The following is a 24,768-nucleotide window of genomic DNA, read 5'->3' as shown; positions in this document are numbered from 1 at the left end:
TTTTTATTAAGGGATCCAGATATGACTTACCTACATAAGCAGGTAAACACAAGAGAATATATATAGATTTTCTGGTTTTACATTATTGATTGTGTATATAAAATCCCATATTATGTAGGAACTGTAACACTGTTCAGGAGTGTATCCCAGTCTAGGATATCGCTCATTTCAAAACAGTTCAAATTGAGAATATCAAAAGAATTTTAGACTTTTTACAAATCTGAAGTTCAATAAAAGGGTCATAAATCACGGTTTAGCTTTATTTATTCAAACAAAAATATTATAAAATATTTTATTCTTTTTGTCAAGTTTTTTAAAAACATGTAAGAAAAGTAATTCATAAAATACAACAGAATAAATACTGCAATAAATCAGTTCATTCTGTACATTAATATAATATTTAACTCTTTGATGACAGGCTCATTCTGTACACATGTAAGGTGTGCCATTTTCATCCAAGTTTACATTGAAAACTAGTCCTCCTGATACCAGGAACACTATATTTATATACCTGATAGATGCTTGGAAGAAGAAGAAAGCACATTTGATTAACCCCTTTTGGAGCAATTACATTCCCACGCCCATCATGTCTGCTTGCCCTTCTGCACAGGAGCAGGGACATTAGCGACGTTATGCAGAAACTCAAACAGCATCTTAGCGTTTTTAGCGCTCTCCAGTATTTCTGCCAACCTCTCCTGACTGAGGTTGGCTAAATCTGCCAGGCTGTCTGCGTTTTTTACAAGAGCCCTGTAGTTTTTCATGTTGACTCCAGGCATTTTCAACAGGAAGTCATACGGCCCGGGGTTGTAAAGGTCAGTTGACTCGGCCACCATGTCGGATTCGCCTGTGACTGCCTGAGCAGCGGCACCGTCCGGCTCCAGGCAGCCTCGTTTCAGATCCTGGAAGAGCTCGGCGGTGGCGTGGGGGGAGGGGCACCAGAGTATACGGAGCCGGGGGAAATGCAAAGTGAGTAAGGTCAGTTTTGAAGAAATGTCATTGGACGATATCTCATGACGGAAATCGGATCGGGCCATGAGAGAAAATGGTTTGGCCGGGTCGAACTCAATGAGCAGCACAGGTTTTTTGTAGTAGCGAGTCATGGAGAGACACTGGGTGTAGAGGCGGCCGCTCTGTAATGAGCCAATCAGATCACTGACGCTCTTCCGCTCGACGCACGTGTCCGGGGTCAGGATGTAGTCGCCTACTTCTAGGGTGACGGGATCGATGTCCAGCCCGCGGCGGTGCAGCAACGAGGGCAGCTCACTGCGAAACTCACGCATGTCCACGATGACTCGGGACGGCTCTTTGGGCTGCTCCTGGCCTCCTGGTTAGGGGACAGGAAATGGGAAAATCAAAACAATCAGACACTTATTGAAGCAATCCTGGGACTTTTATAAGGGAAACTGTCCAGGAGAACCAATCTAGATGTCTGTAAAATGACTAAATTAATTAAATCCATGCCTGCTTTATGGGTGTTGGTAGTGGCGTTTGCAGGCTCTAAATTTCTTGCGAGGTCCAGGTTGGTGTCTTCCCGCCCCTCCCTCTCCTCTGGTATCACCATAGTAGCTTTTTCCCTGCAGAGAAACACACACAGTCACCAAAGAGAAACCAACTTCAACAAAACACGCATCCTGAAAGAGAAGTGTTCCTGACCTGATGAGGTGTTCGAAGGCTCTCTTCTCCTTGGACAGCGCCGTCAGGTACTTCTGTTCCTCTGTGGATCCTCCATAGATGAGGAAATACACCCTGAGTGTTTTCCCGGGTCGGCTAGCTTTGTAGATCTCCAGCTGGCGTACGAAACTGATCTCGGCGTCGTACAGCACCACGAAGCTGGGCTCCACCTCGTGCAGCACCCGCGTCAGGCTGTGGGGGTCAGTGAGGCCCTTCAGTGGGTGGAGGACAGTCAGCGGCTCCTTCAGGATTCCATAGTACGCATCGGATGACAAATCAAGCTTCATCTGTTCGTCCTCCTCCGTCATGTTGTCCTCGTCTCCACTGCTGCCCATCATCGCCGCTTCCTCCGCCCCGTCCTTCCCCACCATCTGGGTCAGAGTCAGAGACGGTCTTTTTTTACTCTTTGTGGTTTTTTTCTGTGCCGGCTCTTTCCCTTTGGCTCCTTTTTTGTTCCAGCTGTTGCCCTTTTTGTGGTAATCGAGGTCGAGGGCAGTGGCCGCAGCGGAGTCCCGTTTGCCCATGGTGCGGGTGTAGAGGCCATTTAGCAACGCCTCGGAGCCTTGCCGGATGTACTGCTGCAGCTGGGCACAGGTCCGGTCATCACTGGCACAGATCAGCACCCGACCTGGGGACACGTTAGGCAAGCCAGGGTCAGATGAGTGTGTGTGTCCTTAAGTTAAAGGGGCCCTATTTTGTGGGTTTATATTTGTACTTTGTTTCTTAACTGTGAAGGGAACTTTGGGATTTTAGCACTTGCAGACCATTTACATGCACTAAAAACTATACAACACACTACAGGAAAGGGAAAACAACGCATTAGAGGGCCTTAATTGGTACTTTTGTCATAATAAACCAAGAGTTCTATAGTTATTCAGTCTTTTGTATTCTTTTTTTAATGCTGACTAACCCTTTTTTTAGATAAACTCATCACTAGGAAACTTTACAGCCTTTACACAAGTCTTTGTAGAGATCTGATAAATCAACTAATCAATTACTCGACCAAATCGTATTAGTGTTAGTGGACTAAGAGTTTCTTATGTCAAGGACAGCCCTAATTGGCCCTAATTCAATTGTTAATCCATCCCTTTTAGCCGACTCTGCAAATACGTTTAACCTTTGAAGATCGGGTGTTAGAGCTAAATCCTTATCTCTATTTCTTTCAAATTACTTGAGCTACTCCTTACTCTTTCCATGTACCTGCAAATAAACTGCAGAAGTACCTTTTAAAAAGGTACAGGTAGTCCTGATCAACGATAACTGGCTTACTGACTCACTCAACTTGAATGCAGCCATTGGTAATTGGTAAAGGTATTGAGTTAAACATGGGCTTCTCCTGCTTTGTCACGAAAAACACTTGTACTGGGAGAAAGCCCTGTTCTGTAGAGGTATTTTCTGCAGATTCAGGGGGACTAGTTTGCCTTACTGCATGTGTAACGTGTATAACATAGTTCACTAAGAGGCGGACCGCGGTCCAGGTCCGGAACCTGATGCCGACCTATACGGACCCGGACCGTGCACACATTTTCAAATCTATTTTAGTTATTTTCTCTATTTTATTTTAAATGCAGCCTGAGTGCAACATTACAAATATCTACAGTATTATTCTGAGTATCCGTATAGTTCAAGGGACAACACATATTGTTGTTTTTGAATTGTACTTTGTTTGTTTGATGAGACAGTCAGTTGTTGATTACATGCAGATGTTGATACAGCTACTAGGTCACCGCTAATGTATATCACACTCATTCATAACGCCAGTTAGACATTTTGATGTTCCGGACCCTTGCTTTAGAAAATGTTCTCTTACTAGACCTCGTTGAATTTTAGTTGAATACCCCTGGTGTATAAGAAGCAGTAAACCAGGACAGAGCAGCACACCCTGAGGGGGATGACTTTGCATGACGGCCTTTCTGCTGGATGTATATTCAAAATAGAATTAAAATTGTAGATTTCATCTTCTTGTGTGCTGTTCCTATGCATATTTGAATTAACACCAAAAATGCCTTTGGGAAACTTTAAATTATAGAAAAAGGAGGTGCAGTGTCGACATTATGGACCCGTATAACAGAACTGAGCTCTGACCTGGTTCATGTTGAGCGCTCTTGTTCTCCTTCTCAATCTCCTGCAGAACCTCGGTCAGAGCCTCCCACTTCGGGCTCTTCTCCAGCACCAGTTCCCGCTTCACCTCTGAGACACACACTTAATGTTAGCCTTCAATCTCACATCGATGCACATGCAAACAGAAGAGGATGCAGATGTGTGTTACCTGAGGAGGACTTCTGCTTCTCTGCCTCCACTCCCAGTTTGACTTTCTTCTTGCTCTCTGGGAAGCGGTACACTCGTCCCCTGGCGTTCATAAACATGGAGGTACTGGAGTCGATGAACAACCACCCTGATGGTAGCGTAAACAAACCAGGAGGTGAATCACAAAGTTTAAGTTCAATATTTACCCTCAGTACATCAAAGTAAGATCTAGTTTACCTGAGTTGGATCCAAAGTTCTTCTGGCTGGAACGCAGAGACTCGAGCAGGTTCAGGAAGGTGACGCAGTCGTACTGGGTGAGGTAGAGCAGCAGGACCCTCAGCACCTTCAGGTCCTGGACCAGAGCCTTGGTCTTTGCTCCCAGCTGGTGCCACAGAGGGTCCAGATAGTGACGGATTGTCTGGATAAGAGTAAGCCAAACTTCAAAAACAGGAAACTCAGCTTGTCAAATTAGACACCTAATCAGATAAAACACCCGCCATAAGGAGGCCATGATTGCTGTCTTTAAGTACGATGTTCATTTTCTTGTTTGAGGTAACATTAAGCCTTCTAAATAAAGAAGAAGCTGTATTTCATCTCTAAAGGGGCACCTTTTCGAAGGCGTTTCCCAGCGTGTTCTCCAAGGAAAGGTCCTCTGACTCCAGGCTGGGGTTGTATCGCTTCAGCTCCTTCAGACAGGCGCTCATGATGTCCAGGATGGAGCTCTGGATGGCCCTCATGGCCGGAGTCAATGACACATGGAGCTCCACCACCTCCGGCTTGTGTCTGTCCAGCGCTGTGTTTACTGACGCTTGAAACCTGTTGAATTAAGCAGGTTACATATGAGCTTTTCCTTCTATGACGTGTCTTCATGTCTTCTGTGAAAAAGGTCTCATACCTGGGCCACAGGTAGAGCTTCTTGACGAAGAGGTTCCTCATCACACGCTCCACCTGGCAGAATCCGGAGGAGAAGGACGTGGCCTTGTCAGTGAAGGCTTTAATGAAGCCTGTCTTGTTCTTCTGTCTGAACAGGCGGAGGATGAAGGCCTCCTGACACGACTCGATGATTTTATGAGCACGATACACCAGGATGCCTGAGGGGGGGGGGGTATGCAGAGAGACAGTGTGTGCATGTTAGTGTTGGTCTCTGGTTATTATGAGACATCAGCAAGGCCAAAACTATTTAAAACCCTTTAAACTCTTTTCATCCATGATTAAGCAGCGGTCTGACCTGAGATGAGATGAGCGGGGATGCGGTCAGTGAGGAAGTCAACCACCAGGATCCTGCTGGTGACGAACAGCACCCCCCCCTCGGTGTAGACGTTGTATCTCTCAGCGCTATGCACGTCGCTGGTCACCGTCCTCGGCAGGTGGGTCACACCCTCCCCTCGCAACTGCTCCGTGAAATACTCCTGAGAAGATAAAGTATTAAGTTGAACATCTTTACATTTTATTTACAGGAAGAAATGTCTACATTTCCGTACCTAGGAGGAGTCACATTATAAGCCTATCATATTGTTTCTACTTAAAGTTATCTTGATTCACCATGCATTTTCATTTTCACTTATATGGTTTTTCTATGACTTCATACAAGTGAAAATGGAAATGTATGTTTCAAACTGAATTTTCATAGTCATACCTGGCTTTACAGTAGACAATATTAAAATGCAATTCAAATATGAAAATGTAAATGCAATGAAGCTCAAAAGAAGAATTAAGGACAAAGTAATTCACTGATCACTCCTAAAATAACATGACATGTATGATTTCCAAATTCACAGACCATTGCCATCTCATGCATGAGCAATAATCCATCTGTTTTTAGATAAGAATAAATAAAAAAGACTAATTTCACTTCAGGGTGATAGCAGGCCACAACAAATAGCCACTCAGATAATATCAGGAATTCCTGATTCTGGAGTTTCAAAATAAAATACCTTTTAATTTCCTTATATGTGTCAGGTCCCTGTTTTTTTTACGACTAAATAAAAAACTGTCCATATCAAAGGATAATTTCCCTCCAGGCCACCTCAGAAAGCCACGAACGAATATCAGGAGTGAAAATATCATAATATAATATATTGTGGAATTACTTTTTCAAGTGTCATTAAAGACATGTCCCTCGCGGGCTTCCGTAGAAGCGCCTAAACACCGCATACCTAGCACCTGCCGAAGCCTTCATTAAACTCATGTGCTCTCACTGCTCACCTGTTCAGGTGTGGTGGTGTTCAACAGCAGGACCAGGCTGCCCTGCTCAGAGTAAACCCGCATGAACTGCAGCAGGATGCGGTCTATCCCCATCCCTTCAGCCTCCACCAGCAGACCGTCACACTCAAACAGATTGAGAAACATCTCCGTCTCAAACTCCAGCAGCGGACCCGCCATGGTGGAGGGACTAAAACACCAAACACACCAAGGTTTCTGTTAAAACGGAGAAAAAAGTCAGCTAAAAGCGACAGAAGTCATTGTGAGACAGCTGCTACTGTGCCGGCTCGCTTCTGTTGTGCTTTGTTTTGAAAAGCACTTCCGGTCATGTGACTATAAAAACAAGAGAGCGTGACGGCTTCGGATTTAGGATCGAGAGCGCCATCTAGTGACATGGAGGGTTATAGTAGGAGTGATCCACATGTATACAATAGACTAAACCTGACAATTATCATTTATTTGATCATGTCAAGCTCTTCTACGTTTATTGTTTTTACACACATGTTGAATAGAATAGAATATAAAGCCTTTATTGTCATTGCACAACAATATACAACAAGATTTGGAGTGCAACCCTGTCACAAGTACACAGTAAACGAAAACAGTTAAACAATAAAGCCGTGCCCATGCTAACAGTGTGCTTTGATTCTCTTTCAGCTTTTTCTCCTTGCCCTATTTTTGCATATCCTTTTCAAATTATAATAACATGCTTCAAAACTCTTCTTTGTTGTGAATTTCCTGCATTTTGTGTAAGATTTTACTTCAGAACAGACCTAAATTCTATAGTAATCTTTATCGTTTGTGTCTCCAGTTTAGACTTTCTAAACACAAAACTGCTGATGGCCCACAAAACAATATGTCACATTGATTTAAGAGTATACTGAAAGGAGTGTTAGCAATAAAGTATACTGAAAGGACTCACTTGGTTCAGAAATCCTTTATATCCTGGGAAATTTACATAGCTACAGCAAAGGGGATGGATGCATATATGCAGATAAGTTAAAGCATGAACTGCATGTGTTTGAATTCTGTTTTAGAGGCATTTTCAATAGGAAAATCAACAAGACTGTGTTATATTTTAGCACCATCACCTAATTTAAAGTGAATATATCTGGTTGGGACCTTGTTTTTGAATGCATTGATGTATCGAACCTACAGAAAAAGAAATACACCACCACCTTTAAATAGATTCATCAACAGTAAATATTTGTGTGTGATTGAAAAATTATATGTGGCTGGAGGCATGTATGTGTTAACTCAGAATGACATTTCCTTCAGTGTTCATTCATTAATTCTGGGACAGATGTGACCCCTCGTTGAGGGTATGGCACCGCTATCTGTGTTAGTGATGGTATTAAGGTGTTTTCGGGGGGATTACTCCTGTAATGCACCGACAGGAACAGTGCTTACATAACAAATCCTGCCAGCTGGGCTTTGTAAAAACTCAGTGTTTTTTCAGCCCACATTTCTCTCTGCCACGAGAAGAGGGGACCAGAATAGGCCCGAGCTCATGAACGACAGCACTGTCTCACACACACGCACACGCACACGCACGCGCGCACACACACACACACACACACACACACACACACACACACACACACACACACACACACACACACACACACACACACACACACACACACACACACACACACACACACACACACACACACACACACACACACACACACCACAGAGGTTTTGTTGCACAGCTATGACTCACCATCGTTTTGAGACTGCAGGCTTGATTTTAGCCACTCTGATGTTTACATGTGTCACTCCTCCACTGTGGTGTCCAGATGTGGAGCCGGTTTACATAACACTACACCCTTCAGTGGGACTCAAATGATTTATCCAAACAATGCTGCACTATTTTCTCAGTGTGTCCTACTGACGTTGGTTATGCTTGAAGAGACGCTTTAATCGGTGTGTGTGTGTGTGTGTGTGTGTTAACGTTGAATCTGTCAGGAAAACTAATATCTTTTAATATCCTGCTTTTGAATAAATGAGGGGTGAAGGGCTGTTGCATAAATTGAGAAAATGTGTATTAATTAAAACTCATATTTCAGCGACTCTTCCATAACTAATGAATTTCATTAATCCTGTCAACAAGTGAAGGAGAAAGGAGTCTAATATGGGAAGTCCTTTAAAGCAGAAAATAGTTAATAGCCCAAAATCGATCACCTGAACCCCGTCCAACACCTTTAAAACAGAATACCGCCTTTGTGTTCAACACTGATGAAGGACTACCACCCCCTTTGATACTGTATGTCAGACAGAAATGCAACAGAAGTGTTTTCAGATTCATATTCCACCTAGAAACACATACTTTGTTATTAAAATGGACATTTTCAATCAGTTTTCTGGGATTTTGAACCCTGGAAAAGCTTTTATTTCTTTTGACTAAACGACTTGGTTGAATATTTAATTCTGATTGTCAATTTGGACCTTTCAGGGGTTGTTGAGTGAGTGATCATGTGCAGCGAGGTGGTCATTATAGAAGAAAAGAACACCTGATTTTGGTATCTTGATCACCCTGAAGGGTCAAAGTAGTGGAGTAAAGAGTGCAATATTTCACTTTATATTGTAGTGGAGTAGAATTATAAGGTGGCGCAGAAAGGGCATACTCGTGTAAAGTACAGAACAAGTACCTCAAATGTATACGTAAATACAGAACTTGAGTAAAGTTACTTTCCACCACTGATATCTGCATGGTTGATTGTAATTATTTGCTATGGATGAAGCTGCAGCCAGATTCTCAAACTAAGAAATCAAAAAACAGCGTCCCAAAAATATATTCTGTGCATATACATATGTGTATTTGACATTTATATGACTTAAATTAAGCTTCACAATCATGTTTCATATCATATCCAGCTGATTTTGAAATTGAATCATTAGCTAAATCAGAAAAATTAAGTCTCTTTGTCTTCGAGGGCACTTTCAATCTTTCTAACAGCAAAATGTTGCAGAATGAAGTGCATTTAGACAGAAATACCTCCTGCAGGATTGAAGTGATGCACCGTCATGTACCAGCCTACAGAGAGCAGTGGAGCGCTGCGTTGTGCAAACACACAGCTTACCTCTGAGGTAATCCATGTGTGTGAGACTGTGTCCATTCAGTTTCTTCTGCAGCTTCATGTCAGGATGAAACATGAAGCCGGCGGTTGGGATGGAGTTATAACGTGACACCATTATGACTGACCAAACAGAGAGCAGCCACACGATTCATTCTGCCATTATTTCAGTTTTATGGAACATGAAATTGAATCAAATGATGCGTAATTGTGCTCGGAGGAACCGGGGCGTCATGTGAAGGATGGCATGTTCTACGAGATGAGCAAAAGGTTTGGCGGCTGAAGTGAATCCTGACTTCACGGACGGCGTGGCGTTGTTGTAGATGATCGGAAAAACAGCTTGAAAACGATGGCAGGGATCAGATATTTAACACTGACTGCAGTGTAGGAGAAATAAAGAGGGATGGAGAGAGAAGAGAAAACAGCTGAAGGCCCGACACATCCCTGCAGCCTCATTAGGAGGAGAGTGGAGCAGCGGGGGGTTTTGTAAATGGAGGGCTAAGCCTGAGAGCCAGCCGGGCTAAACTGAGGGCCAAACTCAACGCCTCCGGAGGTTAACACACACACACACACACACACACACACACACACACACACACACACACACACACACACACACACACACACACACACACACACACACACACACACACACACACACACACACACACACACACACACACACACACACACACACAAAATATGCTTACTTGCTTTGTATCTAAGAATCAGATAGAAGGTCAATGCCTGAAAAACCTGCATTGGACCCCTTTGTTTACTTTCTGTACATAATGACATCACTATGTAACACTCGACGCTCTTACTGGCTATCTCCAACACATTGTACATGATATGCTAAGGGTGCAGAGCCAACCAGCTAACCAATCAGAGCAGACTGGGCTCTGGTTTCAGACAGAGGGTGAAAAGAGGTGCTGCAGCACAGGCAGTATGAGACACATAAAGAGCTTTCTGAACATTAGAGCATGGAGACATGTCAGAGAAGCAAAAGCTACTGATATGAACCTGGAAATGAGCACAAGATTGCTCCTTTAATTAAAAAAAAGCAGCAGCAAAAAGAAAACTCTTTCTGAAGTAAAGGTTAAAGGCAAGGCTTTTAGAAATGTTTTCCTAAGGACTGTGAAAAGAATAACATCCCGTCAAACCCACAAGGACTATTTTGTATCACAAAAACAGATCGCTCATCTGGAGTGTAATCAAAGTGCACGGTACCAAAGACTCCTAGACTGCACCTCAGATTTAACCAATTACACAGGGTCAAATCATAGAAAAACCAGACTGACTGAGAGCCTTTTTTGTGCCCAAAGCAGTCGGAAATAACTGAGATGAGATATAGGGAATAAAATGAACTCCAGCACGGCACAGAAGATGGCCGCTGCATGTCGAGCATTTCAGGCTGTCATGAAGCTTGTTTTTCCGGCACCACAGTGGAACGTGACTGAAGATTACAGTGCTTGGGAAATGGCAGAGTGGCGCCTGCATGTTCACAAATTGGGATTATTACAGAACACCCTCGGCGCTCTGAAATATAGATGAGAGAGGAGCATTTTGGCACTCAGAGCTGGGTCAAGAAGCACCAGTCAAGCAGCCCGTGGAACGCTCATCCATAACAACACACAGAAGTCCTTTCTTTGTTTACGAAATGGTGGGAGCTGATTACAAAAAGCAAAGACACCTTTTTGTTTTTCCAGGGCTGCAATTTGCATATATTATCAATGACAAAACAAGGGAATAAACATGTTAGCATAGCAGAAGGAGAGAAAAACCCCCACTTAAGGTCCAACAAAGCGTGCAAAAGCAGCAGAAGAATATGAGGCAAATTCTATTGAAGCAAATGTATGGCTTTTATAAGAGGCATGAACGAGGCGCGCTGCCTGTCACATCCACTTTAGCAAATCACGGTGAAGGCGGATGCCAATAAAACGGGAGGCGAATGTGGTGTTTGTGAGGAAAGATGAGAAAAACAGGGAGAGGAAAAAAGACAATAACAGGAAGTGAAGACACACAGATAAACACATTTTTCTTGCCAGAGTTGCACAACGGCTGGCTTTGTCAATGAGCATATTAGATGAATAATTCAAGGCGGCTGGCGGGGTGGAGGTTTTAGAGGGTGGTGTTGGGAGGTGACAGGGGAGACATGTTGCAGACTTGAGTGGATGTCAGTGACGCATTAGAGGGAATGGCTGTTTGTGACAATGTTTGGTGCGAATATGAGAAACAGATGAAGGGTGCGAGAGAAGAGAAACACGGCAGAGGGACTCACATGCAGAGTTTTCTGGACCTATTAGCATACATCTCTCATTCCTTCTCAAGCTGTCTGTTTGATGTTGCGGACACACATTCCCTCACTCTATAAACCAATACAAACCTAAATCCTAAACAGCATGCGAGGCCCGTTATCGACCGGCGGACCATACAGCGCTGCACTTCCTGGACCACAGACAGATAGAGAGGCGAGTCAGAACAAGAGGGGAAACCAAAGGAGAGAAGCTGAGATCAAGACGGCTCAAAGGCCGATTTGATCTCTGCCAGTGATGTCCTGTAGAGGCGAACCTCAAATCTCTCCATGGTGTGGAGAAGAAGGGTTGTGAGGTTGAGAGCAGTGCTTGTGTGGAATTTAAAACCTCAGTGAAGGTGTTTTCACATCATATTATCATTGAGGGAACAGAAGCAGGAAACTGTCCTCCACCTGTTTGAATCATCATCATTTCAGCTCTGTGTTCATTGCTTTTTTATGTAGTTAAGCACAGAGACTGGTTTATTTATGGTCATTAATGGAGGTACAGACATTATGGGATCCAAATATATGTAGCCTTGAGTTTTGTCTGTACAACGTTTTCTTATTTTTCAGCATAAAATGTGCTTTTAATTGAGCTATTTATTGGCTTATTTTCCATTTTCTGTAGAGGACTGAAGTTGCTAACTTTCCCTACTCTCTCTTAAGTGCTCTGCGAGACATACAGATCTATTTTCAGGACATTTAATAACTTGAAAAGCAAAAAAAACGCACCTGAATAAATATAATAACCTCATATTAAACACAATACATCTCACTAGCCCTTTTTGTCCTCGATGACACTTACATATGTGAAACACAGGTGTGATATTTGATTCAATTAATCATTACTTTTACAGAAGGAAGCCAATGTTAATGTTATACGTTACACCTGTGCTTTGACCTGTCAACATGTCTGCCATTAAAAAGGTACTCATTAGTACATGGAGTCTGGCAATTTCACACAACTCCCAAGGTAGCTGAACCAGGGTCTAATCAGCCAGAACAACGTAAAAATAAATGAGAAATGAGTGGGTTTGTAATTCCCAGTTTTCTGTTTTTGTTGGAATCTATATTAATCAACAGTGAGAGCTATAAGGACTCAGTTACAGGGACTGGCAAAACAATGAGTTGAAAGCCATATTTGGATCTTTCATTCATGACCATGTAATTACCTTGGAGGTTCAGCAGGTTGGCTAATTAGCATAAGTGCTAGGGCCGTAGTTTATGGCCGTTTTGAATTCAGGTCAGCTAAGCTAATAAGCTAACGGTGGAAATGTCAGCTACAGTACGTAGCTTCTTATGTGATTATCAAGACCGTGAAGTGAAGGTCTTTGTTGTTGGAGTCCCAAAGGAGAGGAGAAATTGTGTTAAAGGTCGAATAGAAAACATCTTAAGAATCACACGTCTCATTTTGACCTCATAAAGCTCAGGGGTGCAAAAAGAAGTGCTGCTGGGAGAGTGTTAGCATGTAGTGAAGGTTTAACTAACGTGATGTGAAGCATCCTTAAGAGTCTGAATGTACATTTTCCCTATGCTACACTTTTGTAGTTAGCTCTGTATTTCTTTATGTCTATACACTGCTAACCAAGGTCTAATTATCCATTACAACAGAAAAGATCTGAGTGGGTGTGTAATCCCTAGTTTGATTGTTTCTAGATATATATTTAAATATAAGGCAGTCAACAGCGAGATCCATCCCGAGTAAGGGAATGGCAAAAACAATGAGTTGAAAGTGGTATTTTTTATCCATGTAATCACGTTGGATGCTCAGCAGGTTGGCTAATTAACATAAGCGCTGCATTCAGGTCAGCTAAGCTAACTAGCTTACAGTGGAAAATGTCAGCTACGTAGCTTTCGATGTGATTATCAAGACTCATGCGTAGGTCTTTGTTGTTTGAGTCCCTAAGGAGATGAGACATTGTGTTAGAGTTCAAATAGAAAACATCTTAAGAATCCTTTGCTCTCATTTTGACCTATCAAAAGCGCAGGATTGTGAGAAAAAGAGTAGCTTGATAAATGAAGCAATGTCTGGATGAAGCCGAGAGCTAGTGGAGGTGTTAGCATGTAGCGAAGGTTGGGCTAACGGGCAAAATTCAAATAAAAGACATCTTGGTCTTTCGCTCTCATGTTGACCTATCAAAGGTCAGGAGTGTGAAAAGCAGGGTAGCTGGGAAAGTGATGCGAGTTCGGGATGAAGCCGACAGTTAGTGCTAGCATGCGGTTAAGGTTTAGCTAACGTGTTGATAGAGCGTTTCCACTAATCCAGATCCACACACACAAAGAAGTACACACCTCCCCTTATAAAACCCAGATCACTGACAAGCGTTTGATGCATTAAGTCAAAGGCAAAGGAGGATTTCAAACATTAGCATTCCTCCATAATTCCTCCTAATCCAAACACTAACATAACAGTAGGAAATTCAATCTAATTGAGGAGGGGATGAAAGCCAAGGATCCTGTGTGGGAAAAAGACATGTGGATTAATTAGTATTGTTGTATGTGTGTGTTCGGTTGTACAGCTGCTTGTAAGTGTGTGTGTGTGTGTTTGTGCGCTTGACAGTACGTGAAAGGGTAATTGTTACTGTATATCTCGTATGTGGAGCCGCCACCTCATCAGCGAATGTTCACCGACATAAGAAGCATGTGTGATTGGATTTTCCTGTTTTAATCACTCTGCCTCTATTTCTGCAAATGTGTTGAAGCCTGTCTAATTACAAGGAGGGATTAAATTTAAATGTCAACATGTTAAAGGCATGCAATCACGGCCATAAAACACACAGAGGAAAATCTGTAGGCATCATTTTACATGATTGAACCACATGTGAGAGTTTGTGTGTTATATCTTTATGAGGGCTTGTGAGGACCATGTTCATGTGATTGATGTAAACATGTACCTGTAACAGTAACTTGTAAGAGTAAAACAAAAGGGTTTATTGTGGAAAAAACCTCAAAATGTTTAACAGCACTAAAATAAAGTGACATCTTCTGCTTAGATATTTACAAGATTCACTTTGCCACCATCAGACAAACACACCTGGCATTAAAATGGGAAATAAGAAAATGATGGGTTTGATTAACATCCATCCATGCATGTATAAAGTTATCGAGTACTAATCTAGTATAACTCCTATAGTCATTTTATAATTGAACTAATGAAGGTGCTGCTATTTTCCTGTCCAGGGACTACAAATGGAAACTAGCTAATAGCTAAATCTGTCTTAAACAGTTTTCTTCTTTTTTGAGGAAAATGATTTCCGACATGGTCCTTGTTTAATAAGACTAACAGCAATATTGACCGTACTACAATTAGCCTTAATTAGTGGACTAGCTAATGAGAAATGGCTGAGAGCACACAGCGTGGTATTACTATTTAAATATGCTCATCTATAAGAGCATGTCCTTTTGTCTATGTTCCTGTTGACTGATGTTCTCACTATAGGGGAAGAGTGTGATTAAGATTCATATGAACATTAAGCCTGGCCTCTTCATCTTTTCATCCTTCGCAGAGAGACTAAAGTATATTAATATTTGGTTGCCTCATCCCGGAGGCGCTCTCAGCGATGCGCAGCACGTCGGCTCCCGTCACTTTAGTGCGTTGTTAGACTGCATCTCCGGCGCTGATGTTCCCCTACAGTTTATTGCTTGGTGAAATGGCTCCATTAGTGTCGAAACTCACAGTAACGACATGCAGATGGGCCGTCGGGCTTATAGAAAACTAAGAGTATAGTGACAGGGAGGGTTGACTGACAGGCGGGAAGGTACAATGTAAACCTGACTTTATTCTGTTGGTGTGATTGTTTATTTATGAGGGATGAAAACATAGCATATTGGTCTGCCTCATACAGTATGAATACAGGTGTGTATGTGCAGTCTGAGTGTTTGCCTATTACCATCATTATTTCAGTGTGTTAATATGTTTCCTGGGGAAATAGAGAGTCCTGATAGTTGCTGCAGTTTAGAATAAAAAATGAAATCAAATATTTATACCTGAAAAGAAGTTTAAGTAAGAATGAACAATAAAAAAAGACAAAGAAATAAACATATTTAAATGAACATAAGGAGCTAGAGTAACATCTCTGATCAAATAGATATATATTACAAAATGAAATAAATGTATTCAAACATAAGATGTTAGTTTAAGTTTAAAAAACACTGAAAACCGTTTTTCTTATCAATATTTTTGGTTATTTATGAGTGGCTTTGTGTGTCTTTTCCCTGTGTGTGTTTTTTTTGCTGCTGCAGCAGAACCACTTGCACCTCAGGGACAAATAAAGACCTGAACTTGGATAAAAAATGGAAAAAGAAATTACTTCTGTTTGTCATACTCAGCCTTTTAGTACTTTACAAAAAACACCTTCAAAAATGTCTTTAAATCTGCCATGAAAAAAGGCTTTCTGTGTGCTCTCCACTTCCTGCCAGTAACACACCGATGCTTTCTGTATCCAGACTTGTAACAATGGAGCATTAGCACTTCCCGCTACACGTTAGCGAAAATACACTTCTGAAAGCTTCCTTTGTTCATGTTAATTTAAACACTTTTATGTGTGAAAACACTGACATCTTAACCATAGCTTCTCAGCAGGGGGCTTTCATGCCAACTGGGCTAACTTTAACATATAACTGCGGTGCTGTGATCACAGGAATCGCAGGACACCGCGTCAAGTTTGCACTTCGTGGACGCAGATTACGCAGAACTGTGGTATAGTGGGGTAACTTCAGCTTCACAGAGCCACAAATATATATCTGGTGCGTGATGCACGAGACACTTTGATTAGAAGGTGTTCAAATCTGACATTTAATCCCACAATTATATAATGTTTCTTAACTTGGAGAGTCATCCAGCAGTTCATACTCATGTAATGGAGGCACATATTGTCCCTGCAGCTTCCTCACAAACATAGCTTTCCTCCCCACACACACACACACACACACACACACACACACACACACACACACACACACACACACACACACACACACACACACACACACACACACACACACACACACACACACTCAGTGGGCGCAGGTGCAGCTTGTGGCCCTGATGAGCCCCTCCTGTCTCTCTCCGCCTCTCCGCCACTACATCCTCATCCCGTGTTCAGGTAAATAAACAGCATTCGGCCATTTTTCAGTCGGCAGGTGGCTGGCTGCTGGGGAGGACGTCCAACACAAACTGTTGAAACAACAATCCTCCATCTTCACTTTAGAGAGTGGGAGTCCAGTCGGTGGTGGTGTGAAGAACAGTATTGTGGGTAAATGTCACAGGGAGCCTTCTGTTCCAGATCTGACTAAGTGAACCAAAAAAACCCAAACAAAATCCATGGGTGTGTGCGCCTCTTTGTCTGCACGCAGAGAGGATCGCTGTCAATGTCATCTTTTTAGTGCTCAGACAGTTGACGCAACAGCTGTGCAACTATTTAAGGCTTCTATTAAATTGTTTCATGGACAAAAGACGAGCACTTTTTCAGAGGAATGTCTTTGTGTCTTTGCCCAAAGTTAAGATACGGTAAAGCAGAAATATCTCTCGCCGACAGCCTGTGGCTCACACCTACAAAATGTACCTCAAAGAGACACTTACCAACCAGAACGTGACTTTAAATTACAGTAGGACTACAAAAAGAATACATAAAGACTACAAAAAGACAAAAGCAACCACAAAGACATCTGAACAGCTATAAGGAGACTCAGAACAACCATGAAACGTGACAAAACTGGTCATCAAAGCAACCTTCACGAGGCTAGGAAGTGACCACAAACACTCACGGAGGAGTCAAGGTCAGAGGAAAGAGAAATGAGGAGTCTTCCGGAGAAGAGGAAACACGATGAAGAGACTCAATTTATTCTAAAAGGTCAGCGTTCGGCCGGCGAAAATCCCCTCTAAATGTCTGCAGCAATGTGGGTATCATGCCGTTTCCTCTCGGGGTGGGACGCTCCTGGCTCTAATTCTGACATTTTAGTTAGTAATTATTTGCTGGAATTCAAATGAGAACCAAATCAAGCTTTCAGTTCTAGAGAATTATCATTTTAATTTCCTCATCACGACCCGGCCTCCACCTCTCAGTTATTATCACTAAGTTATGAGCACGAACTTTTCTGTCCACCATGTTGAGTCTCCATTCTCTCGCCCCTGCATCACACTCTCCTTAAATACAGTGATTAAACACATCAATATTTATGTGAAATAAACGTGTAAATACAACTTATTTACAGGCACAATGCAACAGTTGAGATACATCTGCGACCAGTCATCCTACGTGTGATCGGATCTTATTTCTGACCTCACTCGATGCTCGAATCATCAAACCGTGCAGCATGTTGGCGAGGGAGGAACCCAGTGTGTCCGGCTGGCTCCGGGCCCAGAGGGCGGCGGGATGGATGGGCCTGTCGCCGGCTCTCTGCTGCCCAGATGGCTCTCCGTGTCAGTGGGCGCACGACCAGGAGGGGAGGCACCCTGACGTCAGGCCACGATTGGAAACGCCAACTTTCATTTGCTTCCCCACGAACACCTGTGGACTCTGTGGAGAAACGAAGGGGCGGCGGCGGCGGTGGAGTTTGGCAGTGTGTGTGCACTTCTATCCTTCAGAGAGACTGTTTAAGGTTAATTCCTGCAGAGTGAGGCAATTAATTAGATATGAACTGTCATTTTAGATCAGATGTTTAGCCTTGCAAACTGGAGGTGACAAGAAATCTCACCACATCGTCTACCCAGTATGTTTCCTGGAGCTTTTAGATCGCGTCACATCCTCTTCAGAAGGTGTTTTCTGAGCTCTATGCGCTGCAATAACCATCTGTTTAATCAAGACATCAAATATGTGACAGAAAACTGGAAAGGCTCTTGAAGAGTCCACCAAGAACATATCAATAAGTGAAAAATAAAGCTTGTTTCCGCACTGGGACTCGGAGCCACTGATGATTAAATATGTTCTTCATGCTAAATGAACACCGTGCCATCATTCAATTAAAGAAAATGTGTCTTTAGACCCAAAAAAAGTGAAAAACCAGTGCTTATCTTCAGTTGCTACCGGTGAATAGCACAAACCAAGCAGGAAATCTTAAATTCCAGCATTAAAGAGGACATTTTAGGCTATTTTTCAGCTTCATATCCAATTTTATTACAAAACCAGCTTTCTAAAACCTTGAGAATATATCAACAATTAAACAGCGACTGCATGATTTACAAAAATGTGCTTTTGTATTTAATACATTTAAGACTATAATACATTTGTTCTGTTTTCATGCACCACTTTAGTATACAATATTAAAATCCTTTCTGCTTCCTTTCTTTGTGCCCGTCTTACGTAAAGCACTCTGGATCCTCTTGCTGTTGAAAGGTGCGATACAAATAAACCCGACTTGCCTCGACTCCAGCATGATGTAGTTTGATTGAAACCAAACCAAAGTGGATTCACGTCCTCTGGCGTTATCCTGCAGAAGATTTGTGTTTTCGTAAAACTACTTTACTCCAACAATAGGATTGTGAGTCCTAACTCATGGAGCATGAAATTTAGCTGTCATTACTGTGAGTTAGAAAGCTGTGATGAACCCTGGATGAGAGGTGGAGAACATCATGCCGGTGGTTGCTTTTAAAAACTGGCTGCTTCTCCTACGATGTTTTCTCCTCAGAAACCCACACACACAAAAATATCTGACAGCCAAATCGATCCAACCGCCGTGTAATGATAACTTCTTGGATTCCATTAGGATCCAAAACACTCAGGCGAACATGAAAGAAGCCCCTGTTTCTAGATCTCCGGCGGGAATATTCCCTCATACCTCTCATGCACACTCAGAAGCAGGTGACCCACAAACCCTACATGTTGTTGAAGTGAGCATTTCTGTGGAAACATCACTTTTGTAGACTCCACACGATGATGAAAGCACTCCTGACCGACGCGTGGCTTTTATGTGGGAAGTAGTGTGTTTATGTGACTTCTATGTCTGCATATCTCCGAGTGAAAGCACTGAAGACACGGCACCAGGATCAATAAACAGGAACTAGCTTTCATCCGTCACAGTAGAATCAACTCCTGCAGGAATGAGGCGTAGAGGAAAGGCCATAATATTGACCTCATGTGTGTCCAGAAAGCTGCCGTCCTGTGAGGACTTATTTTCAGTATCAACCAATCGTACGGAAGCTCTCAGAGGTAAGATGGTATGTGGCATTTTTGCAGACAACTCGTGTGTGTCTTTGATATGTTTATTAGATTTGAAGCAGCATGTAGTTTGGTGTCTAGGCTCGGGCCTCATCACTCCACAGATTTACAGAGTGATGATTAGATAACCCCCCCCCCCTGAAACATAATTAAGATTAATAGAATTGATTATCAGATTTCATTTTCCTCACTAGCCTCTCTTTTGATCGCAAACCTGAAATGTCACTTTTGCATCACAAAGTTGCAGCAGTCAAGTGAGAGACCTACACTCAGTACACTGTGTGTGTGTGTGTGTGTGGGGGGGGGGGGGGGTGGTTCTACTACTGTCCAGTAAGCAGTCTGTCACACACTCAAACAAACCCCCCCTGCTCACTCCCCTCCAGTCGGATTTAACAACAGACAGTGTGGAGGAATATGAATTCAATATGTCAGCTGGACTTACAGCTGCAGATGAACGTGTTGAGATCTTTCTGTTCGAATGCCACATCTTATCAGCAGCCTCTGGGACTCAGTGGGGTTTTGCATCGTCTGATTTCAAATTTCAAATACACCACACATCTCCTCCAGATCCGTGTCTGTATTAACGGAGAGACCTGAAAGAATCATCATCGTCCAATAAGCAATCAGAAACGAGGAGCCGCGTTTGAGACATATCTGCTTTCTGAGGAGGAACACACACACACACACACACACACACACACACACACACACACACACACACACACACACACACACACAGATAAAAACTGCTTCACAAAATATTTAGAGATGAATTGAACTTTGAAATAATATCTAAGGTCCTTTACGCCTTTCTTTGGAAACCTCATCTTAAAAACCTCCACTGGCCGGAGATAAGGCGACCCCTTCCCTCTCAAACAGACCCATTTAAATCCCCTTCTAATCTGTGATCCATTAGCCCCCCCAGCTCTTTTTCCATTGTGTTGTTTTATCTGCTTTTATAATTGATATTGCTTTTAATGTCTTAGTTACCATGTGAAGGGCCTTTTAAGCACTCTAAAAATAAAAGGTTTATTGTAATTATCGCTGATTAATCCTCAAGTGGAGCACCTTTGACTAACCTGTCCATTCACAAGGTACAAAAGGTTTCCCTGGTAACTCAAACATATAAAACCCCATTATGAAGCAAGTCCTTCGTGAAGATAAAGCTGATTTACTGAGAAATATTAATGAATAATAATATTGCTTTATGAAACACCTGTAATCCTGGGGTGTAAATCAGATGCAGAGCGACAGGTTGAATTTAAAGTACAATTTAAAGTCGTTATTTTGCGTCAAAAAACCTTCGAAACACAAAAGACATTTTTCTTAATTCAGATTTTTTCCCCTACTTTGAAACCGGTGAGAAAAACAAGTTTAGAACGTTTGAAAAAAACCCCATTTAAATCAATTCAAAGAAAAAAAAGGTCTCCGACACATCGTACTAGTGTACACGAGGCTAAGGGGCGGGACATCTATAAGCTGTTGACCAATCAGAGCACACTGGGCTCTGGTTTCAGACAGAGGGTGAAAAGAGGTGCTGCAGCACAGGCAGTATGAGAAACATAAAGAGCTTTCTGAAATTTGAAGCATGGAGACATGTCCCAGAGACACTCTAAAGAGCGCCCAACAAAAGACAAAAACACACGGCCATCTTTAGATAAATTCAACATTTATTATAAAAAATACAGCCAATCATGTCACAGGCATGGTGTGCTGTTCGGTCGAACATTCACAAGTCATAGCGTCCCCTGATCCACGGAGCAGAGCGGCTCCCAAACACATGCCTCAGACAGAGAGATAAAGAACGTATCTCTGAGGATATAAAAATAGATAAGGACTGAAGGTTCCTCCTCTGACAGGAAATGAAGGAGATGGACTGAGTCGACAAATCACTCTCATTATACAGCACATTCCTCCCAAACCCCCCCCCCCCTCCCCCACCTCACCCTGAACCCACCACCTCCATCACATTTTGACTTTTCGGAATAGAGACAGAACCGTCAGTGTGAAATGAGGTCACTGATGGAAAATCACCTACAGACCACACACACACACACACACACACACACACACACACACAGCCAGACATGGATGTGTTGCTAAAGGGTTGCCATGACAACTCAGTGGGTCACTATGAGTGTGTGTGTGTGTGTGTGTGTGTGTGTGTGTGTGTGTGTGTGTGTGTGTGTGTGTGTGTGTGTGTGTGGATAGTGCAATGGAGTAGAGTCATTTAGGGCTCAGAGAGAAAGTCATTTCTTGCAGAATCGTCGCTTTAAAGACGTGAGTTTCTGTATGAGCCTGCAGCTGCGTCTCAGCGGTGACTGAACAAAAGAAAGACAATTATAACACTGACTTACACTCTTTAGTTGATATGATTCTATTCTTATTGTATTCTTCTTTAATTCCCATTAGTTCTTATTTAATTTTTGTTTATTTTCAACTTTATTTTTGGATTTTTTGAAGTATTTCTTTATCCTGTTTAATTCAGTTATTCGTTACCTGGGAACGTTTTTGGGTTGTGTTTGTTTTAACTGAGATCCCAGCAAGGACCTAAGCTTCATAGTTTGTGAAGTGCGCCGTATTTCCTTCATTATAGGGACTCTAATGTAACTGCGCTGATGAGGTGAGGTTTCAGTGTTGCTTCACAGATCCAGATTTTAATTCCTGGTCCAATGATGAAATATTTTCCTCGCATCGGTTCGATCCACAGAGAACCAACATGCAACACATAATAATTCAGAGTAATGGGTTTCAAAGTCTGCTGCCCAACAAGCACACACATTAAAGAGAGAGGAAATGATTATTACTGGTGTTTCTAAGGGATCCTTATTCCTGGTACTGTCTTCACATAGTAGATGGTGTTCATTTTCATCCATTTTGGTTTGATTTCCTTTACCCTCGCTAAGAGGAGAGCTGTCCTGACTTTGTATCAGAGCTTCATTGAGTTATTGTAACCTCTAATGCAAAATGCAAATGTCCGACTGCTGCTTTTCTCATATAAATGATATAACTGTAAAAGAAAAGACTGCTTACTCGTCCCAGAAGCTAGGGCTATAGCATTTATCAAAAAAGGTGCCTTAATTGAAGAAAGAAATCAGATTTGAACATTTCTTTATCAAACTAGGACTGAGTTCCTTAGTATTACTACCTTTAAGTAAAAAAAACATCCTCATTTTTGTTGCAATTGATACGGATCTTATCAAGCAAACACATATTGAACGACTACCTAAAACATGTTCTCGTCTTATCAAGTCAGGAGAAGCTCTACAGCTTAACATCGTACCGGACAAACACACACACACATTATGGTTTGTGATTAGTTTGCAGCAAAAGCAAGCACAGGGAAAACTGCTGGATATTTAGGGTCATTCCAGATAAGTTCAACCTTTAAATACTGACAGAACATTAAACTAAATCCTTCTTATCAACCTGTCCGATCCACTTTTATATACAGTACGATTTCCTACATTTCCCATAATGCCTTTCAACAGTCTTTAAACATTCCTGAAGAGAATTTAGCCAAGTTTTCCTTAACGATGCAAAAGTTTGGATGGATTTGAAGTCACACGGACAACAGCTGACTTCAAACACGGTTGTATATGCCTTTGTGGCCCCTTTTGAGTCGGCAGGGGCGGAGAGGAAATAAAACCCTGTACATTTGAGAGTGTTAGCTGGCATGTAGTTTCATTGTTGGTTTTAAAGGGGGAAACGTTGGTGTTTTTCAGCATGGAAGTTTGTGTGTGCAACAGTCAATGTATGTCCATTAAAATCAAATGCTAAATGATGTCTATTAGTTTCAGTCTGACAACATTATGGAAGGACTCTAAAGAGAAATACAACATGTAAATCCTTCTTGTGTGCCTCGCAGAACAGAGGGCTCAGAGCGGCATAATCAAAACTAAAAAGAAACTGAGATTTCTCCCAGTTTTCCGAGCCCCAGTTCCCCCCTCCTCTGACCTTCAGCCCTGCAGCAGCTTCCGGAGGTCTTCGTCCATGCCCCCCGCGCTCAGCTGCTCCAGGCTGACGTAGCGGTGCACGATAGCGTCGGCGGTCACCACCACCACCCGGAGGCCGTGCATGTCGTCGCCCAGCTGGCAGCCGATGGCCGAGCTCACCACCATGTCCAGTCCGTCGTGGCAGCCGCCGGCGTTCCGGTGATAATGCCCCGAGAACACCGCCTTCACCCCTGGGGGAGGAATCCAAGCAATAAATGGAGGAACACCTACAGCTGATTTGAGCCCTATGTGTTCTAGTTAGACAGCAGCGATGTTACATATAGTCATGTAGAAATATTTCCAATTCATAAACATCTACCAGATCTTAAAGGAGGAGAAGAAGAAAACAACTGGAGAATGGAGGACAGGAGAGGGACAGAGAGGAAGCAGGGAAGTTAGGCAGGAAGGATGGAAGGGTAGAAGAGACTGCTCCCAGTGTGATTGGTCGACAGCTTAGAGATGTCCCGCCCCTTAGCCTATCATGTACAATGAGTTGGAGCGCTAGCTAATAGTGAGACATATTGATGTCACTATGTTCAAGAAGTAAACAAAGGAGTCCAATGGAGGCGTCTCAGGTAGGGAAAACCTATATAACACACTCCAGGAAAGGGAGCATGATAGAGTCCCTTTAGGTAAAAGATGTAAGCACTGATTGTTTCACTGCTTCCTGCCGTCCCTCCTCAACTGACTTTATTTTTTTGAACTTTTTACACTGACTGCATTCATTAATATTGAATGAAAACAAAAAACGTTCAAATTCATTACAAATCTCCCCCAAACTAAAATTCACGACCAAATCGTTTCCTCAATCCCAACACCAACACAATGTTTACCCCTCGTTCGAGTGCAAATTGGACTGAAATTACACCAACTTGCCAAAAAGTTAAACTGACTCTCAGGGAAACTCTCGGAGAAAGTGCTACCCTTCTCTCTCAGCAAAACTACTTATTTTCCAGCGCTTTATTCAAAGTAAGGCAGTGAGCAGACGTCTCCGCCTGAAGCCGAACCCTCACAGTTATATTAATGACGCCGTGTGTAATTGAAAATAAATTGAAAATCGTGGCTCCCTTAATGAAAGTTTCCCAGGTTTGAAAATACGTGGAGATCTCCCGGGATGTCCT

The 24,768-nt window shown here is 42.5% G+C and overlaps 2 protein-coding genes across 2 annotated transcripts in view; both read right to left on the bottom strand.

Annotated features, from left to right (window-relative positions):
- Window positions 1–278: 278 nt before the first annotated feature.
- On the bottom strand, window positions 279–6,432 carry ercc4 (excision repair cross-complementation group 4). The gene is made up of 10 exons (XM_063892536.1): window positions 6,124–6,432; window positions 5,147–5,327; window positions 4,814–5,009; window positions 4,527–4,734; window positions 4,156–4,336; window positions 3,941–4,066; window positions 3,757–3,861; window positions 1,654–2,299; window positions 1,462–1,574; window positions 279–1,324 (listed from the first exon to the last, which is right to left on the bottom strand). Exons 1-10 carry the CDS (start codon window positions 6,298–6,300, stop codon window positions 585–587), a joined length of 2,673 nt encoding a protein of 890 aa, XP_063748606.1. The 5' UTR covers window positions 6,301–6,432; the 3' UTR covers window positions 279–584.
- A 15,186-nt stretch (window positions 6,433–21,618) lies between these two features.
- The window catches only part of cpped1 (calcineurin-like phosphoesterase domain containing 1), a 37,791-nt gene continuing 34,641 nt past the window's right edge, over window positions 21,619–24,768 (bottom strand). The window contains 1 exon segment of the mRNA XM_063892941.1: window positions 21,619–23,838. Within this exon segment, the coding sequence (XP_063749011.1) occupies window positions 23,612–23,838 (227 nt within the window). The 3' untranslated portion in view covers window positions 21,619–23,611.

The sequence above is a fragment of the Eleginops maclovinus genome, chromosome 10, assembly GCF_036324505.1.
Source record: "Eleginops maclovinus isolate JMC-PN-2008 ecotype Puerto Natales chromosome 10, JC_Emac_rtc_rv5, whole genome shotgun sequence".
Taxonomy (NCBI): Eukaryota; Metazoa; Chordata; class Actinopteri; order Perciformes; family Eleginopidae; genus Eleginops; species Eleginops maclovinus.
The sequence above is the reverse complement of the archived record's forward strand: the minus strand, read 5'-3'. Positions and strand labels throughout refer to the sequence as shown.

What these genes read in the sequence shown, in the direction of transcription:
- ercc4 (XM_063892536.1), bottom strand. Translation starts at nt 6,300, where the DNA reads ATGGCGGGTCCGCTGCTGGAGTTTGAGACGGAGATGTTTCTCAATCTG. An exon ending in TGGGAAACGCCTTCGAAAAG is followed by an intron (nt 4,337 to 4,526) that starts GTGCCCCTTTAG and finishes ACTCTTATCCAG; the next exon opens with ACAATCCGTCACTATCTGGA. An exon ending in GAACTTTGGATCCAACTCAG is followed by an intron (nt 4,067 to 4,155) that starts GTAAACTAGATC and finishes CGCTACCATCAG; the next exon opens with GGTGGTTGTTCATCGACTCC.